Source organism: Hypanus sabinus, chromosome 13 (genome assembly GCF_030144855.1).
Source record: "Hypanus sabinus isolate sHypSab1 chromosome 13, sHypSab1.hap1, whole genome shotgun sequence".
Taxonomy (NCBI): Eukaryota; Metazoa; Chordata; class Chondrichthyes; order Myliobatiformes; family Dasyatidae; genus Hypanus; species Hypanus sabinus.
The window spans coordinates 72,501,776-72,514,585 of record NC_082718.1 but is presented as its reverse complement, the minus strand read 5'-3'; the positions used below and the strand labels follow the sequence as shown (position 1 = coordinate 72,514,585).

The 12,810-nt window shown below is 43.2% G+C and overlaps 1 protein-coding gene across 1 annotated transcript in view; it reads left to right on the top strand.

The window, feature by feature from the left end:
• Positions 1–12,305, top strand: part of LOC132403977 (unconventional myosin-XVIIIb-like) — a gene marked incomplete at its 5' end in the record, with an annotated part of 415,128 nt that extends 402,823 nt beyond the window's left edge. The window contains 2 exons of the mRNA XM_059987873.1: positions 9,227–10,414; positions 12,046–12,305. Coding sequence (XP_059843856.1) covers positions 9,227–10,414; positions 12,046–12,058 — 1,201 coding nt within the window. The remainder of the gene's footprint in view (positions 1–9,226; positions 10,415–12,045) is intronic.
• Between the last annotated feature and the right edge of the window lie 505 nt (positions 12,306–12,810).

Below are 12,810 nucleotides of genomic sequence, written 5' to 3'. Positions count from 1 at the left end.
TTTTTCACACCATGTTCATGCAAACTCTGGAGTTACTTGTGCATGAAAATCCCAGGAGGTCAGTAGTTTCTAAAATACTCAACCCATCCTGTCTAGCACCAACAATAATTACACAGTCAAAGTCACTTAGATCACATTTCTTCCCCATTCTGATATTTGGTCTGAACAACAACTGAACCTCTTGACCATATCTACATGTTTTTATGCATTGAGTTGTTCTCAAGTGATTGGCTGATTAGATATTTACATTAACAAGCAGGCATACAAGTGTACCTAGTTAAGTGGCCACAGAGTGTATGTTGCTGTTTGTGTCAGGGAGTGGTGGAATAAGGAGCGGGAGGGGGTTATTGGGAGTATGGGAGCATAAGGTCAGATCAGTGCAGGTGATGCTTGGCATGGTGTCAATGGTCTGTTTTATGCTCTACCTTATTCTGAATGGTAGAAGGGGAAAGGACAGACAGATAAATGATAAGTAACTTCATTACTGGTCCGCATATTCAAGGGTTTACTGACTTTCACCTCCATCCTTATTCAAAGCAATTACCCTCAGTAAGAAGCTGACAGCCCAGTTTGGGGCAGTAACAGGATCCTTCAATAATGTTCACATTGTAATGAACCTGGACAAGGAATCTTCCAACTGCATCAGCTCTCACTTGCATTTTGTTTATTGCTGACTTGCTTCTTCCAGAGCTCAATGAGGTCCATTTAATTATGATGTTGCTGTCATTGCAATCTTACATATCCTGTCTACTCTGCAAAGGGACCCAGAGGAAGTCAAGCCATTCAGATTGCAAGCAATGTCTTAAAAAAAAATGATGTTGTCTGCAGTTTTTTTCTTAAATCATTAGGTCTTGGTCAGGAGAAGGGTGAAGGAAAGCACAATACTTAGAACCTTTGCTCCATCTGCAACAAGCAGGATTTCCTGATGGCCAACTATTTCCCATTCCGACACATTGGTCCATAGTCTCCATTACTGCCATGATGAAGCCTCTCTCAGGCTGGAGGAGCAACACCTCATATTCCATCAGCATAGCATAACCTGTCAGCATTTACATTGATTTCTTTAATTTCCTCCCCCCTTTCCCTTTCCTCTTTTTCCATTTCCCATTCTGGCTCTCCTCACCTGCCTATTATCTTCTTCTGGAGCCCCTCTTCCTTCCCTCACTTCTATGGTCCACTCCCCTCTTCTAACAGATTCCTCCTTCTTCAGCCATTTACCTTTTCCACCTATCACCTCCCATCTTCTCAGTTCCTCTCCCTTTCCCCACCACCTACCTTCTCCCTCACTTGGCTTCACCTGCTTCTATTTCTTCCTCCTCCCCAATCTGGTTTCTCCACCCTTCCTTTCCCATCCTGATGGAAGGTCTCAGCCCAAAATATCAACTCTTTATTCCCCTTCATAGATGCTGCCTGGCCTGCTGAGCTCCTCCAGCAACTAGTGTGTGTTACTCGGGATTTGCAGAATCCCTTGTGTTTATATGAAGGGTCCAGTGAGTGAATTACTGTAAAAATGGACCATTGTTATAATTACAAGGTATATGCACCTTAACATAGATAGTAACCCCCCCCCCCCCCCCATCAGTAATAGTGTCCTAATCAAATTATTTCACAGCCAACAAAATACTTTTGGGCAATCACTTAATAAGATTTATTTTAAAGGTGAGATGGTGGGGAATAAAGCAAAGCTCCATGGATTTAACACAAAGAACACAAGACTTGGGTGACACACCTTTCATGACCACATGGCTCAATGCCCTTTGTAGTAGGGAAGTACTTTTATAATGTAATTTATGTTATGGTTTAGATAAATGTGAAATCTGGTTTTCCCTCCAACAGCAATGCACAGATATTCAGACTTCTACTTTAGAAATAGATGTGCCTTATCCACCACGCACTTTATGTCAACCTGTCAATCTTCAGGCCATGCCGCTCAAGGACTTGTGTTAATATGATTTTGGGACTGCATGTGCTGGATTGTAACTATATATATGCTTTGTGTGATTACATGTACTGGTCCCAGGCAAGCAATATTTAATTTAGTTGTATACATGTATGTGGTTGAAAGGCAATAAATTTGAATAAGAAATGTAGACTGAGGAATAAATATTGGCCCAGATGCTCAGGAGAACTTCCTTATTCTTCAAAGAGCACCATGAGATATTTTACATTCACCTGAAATTCCAGTGTGACCCAGTGTTTGACATTAGCAAGGTCTCACAGTCATTAATGTAGAGTCATAGGGAGATGTAGCATGGAGAAAGTCCCTTCAGCCCATCAAGTCTGTTCTGATCATCAACCACTCATTTTTACACTGTTAGCTCCTCTCCAGTTTATATTCCTTGCATACACTCTTGGGGCAGTTTAGAGGTACCAGCTAACCTAGCAAATGTGGGATGTGGGAGGAAACAGGAACATGATGGGTATCCGGGGCAGCAACAGGGAAAATGTGCAAGTTCCACACACGTACACCATGGTAGGTTAGATCTGAAGTATGAGGCAGCAGCTTTGCCAGCCTGCCAATACGAACGAGGTCAGATAATCTTTTCAGGTGCTTTCAGCTGAGGGATCTCTGGTGCTCCTCTTAGATCAATGGAACCTCAGTGGTTACTTGAGACCTCTGTTCATTGGGAATGTGAGGAATCACCACAGTCCTGCATTGAAATGTTGTCAATATCCGAAGTGAGCATGGAAGCGCAACAAGCCAACCCAGAGTCAAGAGTACTACCTCTGAACAAGTCACTTCTATTAACTCGGTATCGTACGATTCTTCAGACTGACTTATTCTATATCAGATATTTATCTAAACAGGTTCCATCCCTTCCAAAATTTCCAAGATATGCTAATGTTCTCAGATCACCTCCAACCCTCAACCTTCTTCTTAATCATTACCTTCATCCAGGTCTTCACATTGGATTGAATCTTATTAGACAAGGACCTTGCATTCCACAGGGTTAAATTTCCACCAGCATCCTGTGACTCAAATATAATATATATGGTAATGTGCTGTGAGTGAGAATGGATGACATTATGGCAACATCTGGGATCATATTAAATAAGTCCAAGAGGGTAGCTCCTTAACATGTGTCCCTTAATGATTTAAGACTTTTAAAAAAGGAGCTGAAAAAAATCACTTGAATTGAAGTTCAGGCCAAAAAAATAAATAAGGGGGTCAAGGAAGCAGAGAAAAAAGTAAGGCATGATAAATTTTAATCAGAATTTTCTACCCGTTTAAATAGTTCTCTTGATGGGCAGAAGAGTTCTGTGTGTTGAATATTGTATGTAAACCTGATTGCCCCATCAAGGAAGCGTTTTGGAAAAGGCGCAGGAGAGGTTCACCAGGTTCACTGCCTGAAAGAGCAGATAGGAGAGATTGCACAAGCTTGGGTTGTTTTCTCTGAAGGATTAGAAGCTAATGGGAGGCCAGGTAGAAATGCCAGATACTAGAGAGATGCATTTAGGGTGAGAGGGGAAAAGTTTAAAGGAGATGTTTTGCAAAGGGTGCAGTAAGTGTCTGGAACGAGCTGCCTGGGGTAGGTTATGATAGTGAGGTTTAAGAGACTGATAGATGCATGAATATGTAGGGAATGGAGAGAGATCATCATGTACAGGCAGAAGAGAGTTAATTAAATCAGCATCGTGTTCAGTGAAAACTCTATGGCCTGAAGGACGTGATCCTCTCCTGTACTGTTCTACCGGTTAACAATGATCACATGATTACAAAGGAAGCCATGGGCTAATCTTTTGCAAGAAACTGAGTCATCTAATTAATGTGCAAATCTGGTAAGTGTTTTAAAATACCATAGAAAATGAGGGACCCAAAGCAGAGGTGCTTTAGGTACAAGGGCACCATGAGATTGATGTAACTTGACTACAGAACGATAGCAACATGTTTATTTCCTAAGCACATGAACTCACTAGTACCAGTGAGAGTGTCCATGTGTCCATCATGAACTGTATAGGGAAAGGGTGAATAAATTATGACTTGATTCCCTGCAGCATAGGTGAGATTTGATAGAGATATAAAAATATGATGGGTATAGAAAGGGTAAATGCAAGCAGGTGTTTTCCACTGAGGTTGGATGGGACTGCAACTAGAGGTCATGGGTTAAGGATGAAAGGCGAAATGTTTAAGAGGAAACTTCTTCACTCAGAGGGTGGTGAGAGTGTGGAATTAGCTGCCAGAGGAAGTACTGGATGTTGGTTCAATTTCATCTGATTGCTTAAGTATTTGTACAGGAGGGGTATTTTATTTACTTATTTAGAGCCACACTGCCCATCAATCCAGTCTAGCCTAATCATAGGACAATTTACCATGACCAATGGTAAATTGGTCTACCAACGAGTATGCCTTTGAAATATGTGAGGAAACTAAAGCACCCAGAGGAGACCTAGAAACATATGGGAAGGACTTCTTCTGGATTTGAACACTGAGCTCCGAGCTCCAACGCCCTGAACTGTAATAGCATCCCACTAACTGCTATGCTGCTGTGGCACGGAGGTGCGGGTCGATGAGACTGGGCAAAATAGCAATTCAGCATGTACTAGATAGGCCAAAGGGCTTGTTTCTGTGCTATGAATCTATAAAGCAGAGCCTCCCAGAACTCTCAACACCTGTGCAGGAATATTAGAGTCAATCACCCTTGAAATATTCTGCAGTGTTTATATGACCTGCTGCTCCACTGTGAAGTCTCTTTGAGCCTATCCTGAAGAATCTTCTCTTTGACAGGAGTTCAGTAAGTCCCTCTCTTACTGCTCCCTCTCTGTGATCTTTGCTGCTCTGCAAATCTTCTCCTATCACCAGCCATCATCCAAGACATGCCTTCTTATTTAATTTAACTTTTTGTAATACATATACACTTCTTACTGTAATTCACAGTTTTTATTGTTATTTATTGCAAAGTACTGCTGCAACATAACAACAAATTTCATGACTTATGCCGGTGATTCGGGTTCTTGTACTCCTTTGCCTCCCCAAGACCTGATGAAGGGCCTTGGCCCAAAATGCTGGCTACTTATTCCCCTCCATAGGTGCTGCCTGACCTACTGAGTTCCTCCAGAATTTTGTGAATGTTGCTCTGGATTTCCAGCAACTGCAGAATCTCTTGTGATCTCCAAAGACTTGTTATGCCAGACAGAATATGTGGCTTACCTAAGACCAGTTTGAGAACTATTGGAGAGCACAATATTGAAATTAGTTTATTCCATCTGCGGGTGGATATAAAAACACTAATAACAGTACAAACTTGCCTTGCAACAGAACATGGGATAAGCCAGATCCTGGAACCTTTATGAGAGAGAAATTGAATTTCATTTGATATATTCCATCTCAGTCATGTTAGTCATCTGGGTCTGACTGTAAGATAACTGCATTCCCCAGAATGAGTTATACAGATTGATTACACTGATGACTCAGGTTTCAATGGCCACATTCCCTACTCCTCCATTAACTTGTACTTGGAAAGATATTTATTTATTTGGCGATGCGGTGCAGAGTAAGCCCTATGGTTTTGGGGTCAAAGAGGGGAATTATGGATCAGGCTAGGGTTTAGAGACAGTGATATGGGATGGGGGTTATATTGGTGTTTGGGGTCAGGATGTGGAGGACTTGGAGGTCAGGCCTCTGCTGTGTTTCAAAGCCAGCAATGTGAATAGGTGACCAACAACATCCGCAGTCGAGACCTCCTCATGCACTTGAAAGGCCAGTGATGGGGGCAGCATGATACCATAGTGCTTAGTGTAATGCTATTACAGTGGAAGACATTGGGAGTCCAGACCTCCTTTCCATGCTCAAGGGACCAGTGGTCTGGAAATGGGGCAAAAGACATCCAGAGTCCAAACCTTTTCTCTGTGCTTGAGGAACTAGCAATCTGGAAATGGGGTGGAAGACAGCTGTGCGCTATCCCAATTCAGTGGATGGCAGGAGGCATGAAGGCTGATTAATCAGCATACTCAGAGTTCGAGCATGGAGTTTGGGTCCTGTTGTTGGCTAGTCCAGAGGTCGATGCCAGGGATCGAGGCTGGGGGTTGATCAGAAGTTGAGCAGTCTGTAGACTGGAACCCTGGAGCTCTGTCCTGGAGTTGAAGGGCTGTCCATGTGTGTGGGTGAGAGCGAGGAAGGAGGCTTGTTTTTTTTTGTTTAGTTGGTTGTTATGTTCTGTTTTGATGTGCTTTGTGTTCTACCAAACATTGAGGGTATGCTATGTTGGCACTGAATGTGTGGCGATGCCAGCATATCATAGATTGTGTTGGTTGTTAACGCAAACAACTCATTTCACTGTATGTTGATAGATAAGTGTAACTGAATCTGAATCAGTACAAGTAATTCAAGAACATACAAAATGCTGGAGGAATTCAGCAGGTCAGGCAGAATAAAGAGCTGACATTTCAGGCTGAGGTCCAGTCACGGTGAAGGGTCTTAGCCCAAAACATAGGCTCTTTATTTTCACCTTTTCCTGCTGACTGAGTTTCACTTTCCTCTTGCGTCCCAAAGATGAGCAGGTTGGAAGGTCAGTTGGCTATTGTAAATTTCCTCTGCTGTGTATGGGTTGTGTGGTGATTAGAGCATAGAGAGAATAAACTGAGATAAATATTGGTGGTCACTTGGTGGTCAGTGCAGAATCAGTGAATCTGTTTCTATGGCGTATGACTCTATGGCTCAGTACTTTCTTCCTGTACTCTATGCACCAGTTACCCAGGGATACTGCAGGCTGGTATGTATTTTCATTTCTTTCTCCTGTGGTGATTGAGAGACCTGAGCAAAACTGAGTTGCCAGCACATTGCAGGCCTAGTGGAATTCCTACATAGTCCAAGGCACTACTTCACAGTGAGACATCAAAACCCATGCTCCATCTTCTTGCTTTCCTAGATGCAGCAGACCCAACAACACTCTTCCATGAAGACCAAGAAGGTTATTCCCAGTGCCTCAACCATTATTAATTCTTCACACAACGTCACTCAAATACATTATATTGTCTTTGATGTTTGTGGGAGCTTTGCTCTATCCAGTCCCAAAGAAAGGATTTCTATTTCAAATTGACTTCTCATTCCTATTCCAACGTACTAGCCCATGGCCTCTTCTACTGCTGTGATAAGCCCACTCTCAGGTTGGAGGAGAAACACCTCAATATTCTGTCTGGGTGGCCTCCAACATGATGGCATGAACATCAGTTTCTGTAACCTCTGGTGATTCTTATGCCCCCCCCCTTCTCTTTTTCCATTCCCCATTCTGGTTACCCTTTCTCTTCTCCTCACTGCCCATCACCTCTGCTGGTTCCCCCTCCTGCATCTCTTTCTTCCATGAACCACTGTCCTCTCCTATTAGAATCCTCCTTTTTCAAACCTTTTATCTCTTCCTCCTATCCCTCCCAACTTCTCACTTCATCCCATTTCCTACCCAACTTACCTCCCCCTTCATCTGTCCCCTCCCACCAATCTACATTTCCCCTCACCTGGCTTCACCTGCCCCCTCACAGCTTCCTACATCATCCTGTTCCCCACCAACCTACCTTCCCCTTCACCTGTCACCTACATTGTCCTACATTCCCCACCAACCTACAGTCCCCCTCACCTAGCTTCGCCTGTCCTCTTCCAGCTTCTTATATCATCCCATTCGCCACCAACCTGCCTTCCTTCTCACCTGGTTTCACCTGTCATGTCCCAGCTTGTGCTCCTTCCTCACCTTCCACCTTCTCATTCTGGCTTCTGCCCCCTTCCTCTCCAGTCCTGATAAAGGGTCTTGGCCCAAAACATTGACTGTTTATTCCCTCCATAGATGCCGCCTGATTTGCTGAGTTACTTCAACATTTTTTGTTTGTTGCTCAAGATTTCCAACATCTTCAGAATCTCTTGTGTTTATGAGAACTTGTCATGCCCAAACTATCTACAATACTATATGTTAACAGTGCCTCAATGTCAAACCAACAAATTGAAGTTAGATATTTTGAAAGTCCTGAGAAGGCAGTGTGATGTATTATATCGATATGAGTCTTTTCTCACTTACAAAGATTAATAATGAACAACTACTGACTTCTTTTGGTACATTTACAAGCTTTTCAAAGTTAGCATTTCTTTTGGGATGGATATTAACTGCAAATTTTCGTACTTGAAATCAGCAAGGAAGCAAGTTTCAATAGGAAGAATCAGAATGAGTTGTTGCCCTTACTTGCAGAATGTGTTACCAATTATGTGGACAAGATCACTTGTTGGTTATATTAGGGATGCCAAGTACATTACTGGAAAGATTGACCTGGTTAAAACTTGGATGTGACGAATGGCATCACCAATCAAATATCCAGTGTCAGACCCCAGGTATGAAAATCTGTGGTTTATTGTTATTGAGTTTATTATTTTTATTGTCACATTTACAGTGAACAGCTTGTCCTGCATACCGTTTATACAGATCAGATCATTACACAATGCGCTGAGCTAGAACAAGGTAAAACAATAACAGTGCAGAATTAAGTGTAACAGCTACTGAGAAAGTGCAGTCAGTGCAGGTAAACAATGAGGTGCAAAAACATAACGAGGTAGATTGTGAGGCCAAATGTCCACATTATCGTACAAGAGGTCTGTTCAAGAATCTGATAACGTTCATTTGGAAGCAGTCTATGAGTCTGGTGGTACATGCTTTCTGGGTTTTGTATCTTCTATCTGATGGGAGGGGGAGAAAAGAAGGTGGGGTCTTTTATTATGTTGGATGCTTTACTGAAGGAGTGAGAAGTACAGACAGAGGAGGCTGGTTTCCGTGGTGTGCTGAGCTGTAGTTTCTTGAGATCATGTGAGGAGCAGTTGCATCCAGACAGAATGTTTTTATGGTGCACCAATAAAAATTGGTAAGAGTCGATGGGACATACCAAATTTCTTTAGCCTCCTGAGGACATAGTGGCATTGGTGAGCTTTCTAAGACCAGGAAGCTTTCCAGGACCTAGGTGATATTCACAGCTAAGAACTTGATGCTGTCAACCCTCTCAACCTCAGCCATGTGGGTATGACACCATGTGCACTACCACCCACCTGAAGCCTGAGGCCAGCTGTTTGGTTTTGCTGAATTTGAGTGAGACGTCGTTGTCATGACTAACTCTCATAAGCATTTATATTCAAGTCAAGTGATGGTTAATTTGACATTTTTCGCTTGGGCTTTACTTTCATTTAAACAAGAAGCAGTTCTTTTGCATGATGTTTGACACCCTCCCATTAATATTATCTGTCCAATCTTGCCATCCCCAGGTCAGTCAGAGGTGAAATGGATCAAGGTATCAACAGACCCAGCTCTTCCAAGAGTACACCCAGCATCAGAAACCGAGAATTTGCAAAGAGTCCCGACCAGCTTGAGGTTAACCGACCCACACGTCTGTCTGGAAGAAGACCTCCTTCAGCAGAGGAGAAGTCTCCAAGCTCCTCAGTTGCTCTATCTGAGTTTCTCGATGAGCTAAGACGAAAACGTGCCACTGAAAGAGACCAGCTCAGCTTTCAAATGGAGGACAGTTCCCTGTTGCCCATCTACCAGACCACGGGGATTTCCTCACTTAGAAAGCGCCCAACTGTTGGAGATGATAATGACGACTCTTTGCTGAGATTGGAGACCCCGAGCCCTTCATCTCTCAAGGACAGTGGAGGGGCTGGCTTCATCCGATCATCCAGCCTTTGGTCTCTGCCGACCACCACTGAATCTCCTGACTCTACTGCTACAGCCAAAAGAAACAGATACGGCTCTTGTGAAATGTTAGCTGAATCTTACAATGCCTTAGGTCAAAAGCCAAGTGTTTCCGTGGGTGAAATAGATGGGGCATTCCCTCCTAGGCTAAAGTCTCAACACAAGTGGTTTGATTTATCGCTTGAAAAAGATATTGATGTGCTACTCAGTGGCAAACCCATGGTCTTCAAAAGCAAGCGGTTCAGTAGCCTTCCCAATGTGGATGATGGAAGGGAGGATTCCGGCTGGAAGCTGCCAAGCCTTAGCTATGAGCGGCAAAAGGACAACAGTGACAACGATATCCTTCCTGCAATTCGAAGATCCCAAAGCACAACCAGCTTAGCCAGAACCACACAGAACACCTCGGCAAACTCGGGACCTCTTGCCACTAGTTTTGACAGCTTGCTTTCCAAAGATGCTCCTGGTTCAGCCTCATTATCAAAGACTATGGTGGTCAGGCCATGTACCTCAAGAGGAGAGAGAGAGTCCCTCGGCTACTTGTCAGACACCTCTTCTTCCTCTGGGTCAACTATATCGTATAAAAGTGTGGATAGCATCAAAAACTGTCCAGGAGTTCAGAGATCAAGAGGTGAAAAGTCATCTGCCACAACAGTTGAAAAGGAAGGTTTGGATGCCATGGGAAATAAAGGGGTTGAAGAGAAGTCTGAAAGCGTTGATATTAACTCAGTTATGATGAAATATTTGAAAGAGCCAAGCAAAAAGTAAGGTGAATGTCCAGCAAAGATAGTTAGAAGGAATGTAATAGATTTTCTTTTACATCTCTGATCTGATTCAGGTGTTTTACAGTAATAGAATGGACCTTAATAGAATAATGATGCATTGAGTTTGGATAGAACTGGGTTTATGGATCATGACACCCATTGTCCTAAGCAAAATAAAAACACACAATGCTGGCAGAACTCAGCATGCCAGACAGTATCTATGGGAGGAGGTAGTGACAACGTTTCGGGCTGAAACCCTCCATCAGGAGTGAAGTAATATGGGATGGTGGAGAGGAGATAAGAAGTGGGGGGAGGGATGAAGTAGAGAGCTAGGAAGTGATAGGCTGGAGGGAAATGGGCTAGGGTGAAGGTGGAGAATTATGGGAAATAAAGGAGAAAGAAAGGTAGGGCTGGGGGAGATTATAGTGAGGGGGGACAAGAGAGAGAAAGAGAACCAGACTAAAATAATAGATAGGGATGGGGGTAAGGGGAGGCAGGGGTATCAACAGAGCTCTGTGCCACCATCCCATGTTCAGACCTCCGTTGATACCCCTGCCCTGCCCCCCCCACTTAACCCTATCCCTATCTATTATTTTAGTCTGGTTCTCTTTCTCTCTCTTTCTTCCCCCCTCACTATAATCTTCCCCCAGCCCTACCTTTCTTTTTCTTTTATTTCCCATAATTCTCCACTTTCCACCTGGCCCATTTCCCTTCAGCCTATCACTTCCTAGCTCTCTACTTCATCCCTCCCCCCACTTCTTATCCCCTCTCCACCATCCCATGTTACTTCACTCCTGATGAAGGGTTTCGGCCCGAAACGTTGTCACTACCTCCTCCCATAGTTGCTGTCTGGCCTGCTGAGTTCTGCCAGCATTTTGTGTATTTATTTATTTCCAGCATCTGCAGATTCACTCGTGTGCCTTTGTTCTAAGCAACTTTGTTTTACAGATTTCTGGTGAAATGGATTAGAGAGCCCCTCTTTTATTTCTCTGGGTCCAGGTACACTTGGAATACACATATCTCATCTGAACACTGCTGAGATCCAAAGTTAAATTTCTCATTGACTCAATTTGCTGGAGGGATTCCTCTGTTATAGTTCTTGGATTCTCTGAAATAGCTCAGTTTGCCGTGAACTGGAGGTGTTGAGTAGAACAATTATTAGTGCTAACTAGACATACTCAAGAGGTTGCTGTGTATTCAATGGGCTGAAAGACCTGTTTCCTTGCCATATCACTCAAAGCCTACTTCTGTTAGCCTGACTGCTTTACCTCTGCACTCCCTTAACATGAGCAGTTGAGCACTTGAAACTCTTACTATATGAATGCTGCTGAAGGTTTGACTAGAGCACCTAAGTAAGAATCTACTTGGTAGAATGGTTTTTGTGGAGTAGACTCGATGGGCTGAATGGCCTAAGCCTGCTCCTATGTCTCATGGTCTATGGTCTTGTCAAGCTTTAGCATCATCTGCCCAATGGGTGAGGGGAGAAGACAGAATGACCAGGGTGGGAGGAGTCTGCTTATTTTGGCTGCTGTCCCAAGGAAGCTGGAAGTATTGATGGAGGGGTGGCAAGTCTGTGCATTCACAAACCTCTGCAGGATTTCACTGACCACTACTCTGAATGTTCTTTCCAGAGTCTCGAAGTGACCCGCCTTCTTGTTCCACAACAGCCTGAAGCATTTGTATTATGAAAACTTGGCCAGAAATGTGCAGCCAGAGTGCCGGCCCCAGTACTCAGTCATGAAGAATATGCAGAAAACAGGAATACAGCACTAAATAAAAATGATGGACTTTGGTTCTTGAGATGGAATTAAAACATAAAGTTCTTGTCAGTTTGTCTACTTTTACCATCTGTTGGAAAGCATAAAAATATTTGAGGAATTTATAAAGTTATTTTAAATAAAGACATATTCAGGTGATACCTTTATTTTGGAAATATTTTATCCAATTGTAAAGTTGTCAGAGATAAACACAGAGAATGCTGCAAGTACTCAGCAGGTTGGGCAGCATCTGTGGTGACAGAATCTGAGGCAATGTTTCAGCTTTCATATGATGGCCTAGATCTAATGTCTGAAATGTTTATCTCTCCACAAATGCTGCCTGTCATGCTGAGTACTTCCAATATGCTCTCACTTTATCTCAAGTCTCCAAAATTCTTAAAATCAATGCTCTGATTTCTGTAGGGATACAGACAAGGTTGACAATGTGAAAAGGCCTAGTTAGAGTGGATTTGGAGAGAATGTTTCCTCTAGTGGGGGATCCTAAGACCAGAGGGCACAGTCTCAGAAAAGAGATATGTCCCTTTAGAACAGAGATGAGGAGGAATACCTTTAGCTATAGAGTAATGAATCTGTGGAATTCATTGTGCAGGCCTAGTCATTAGGTATATTTAAAGCAGT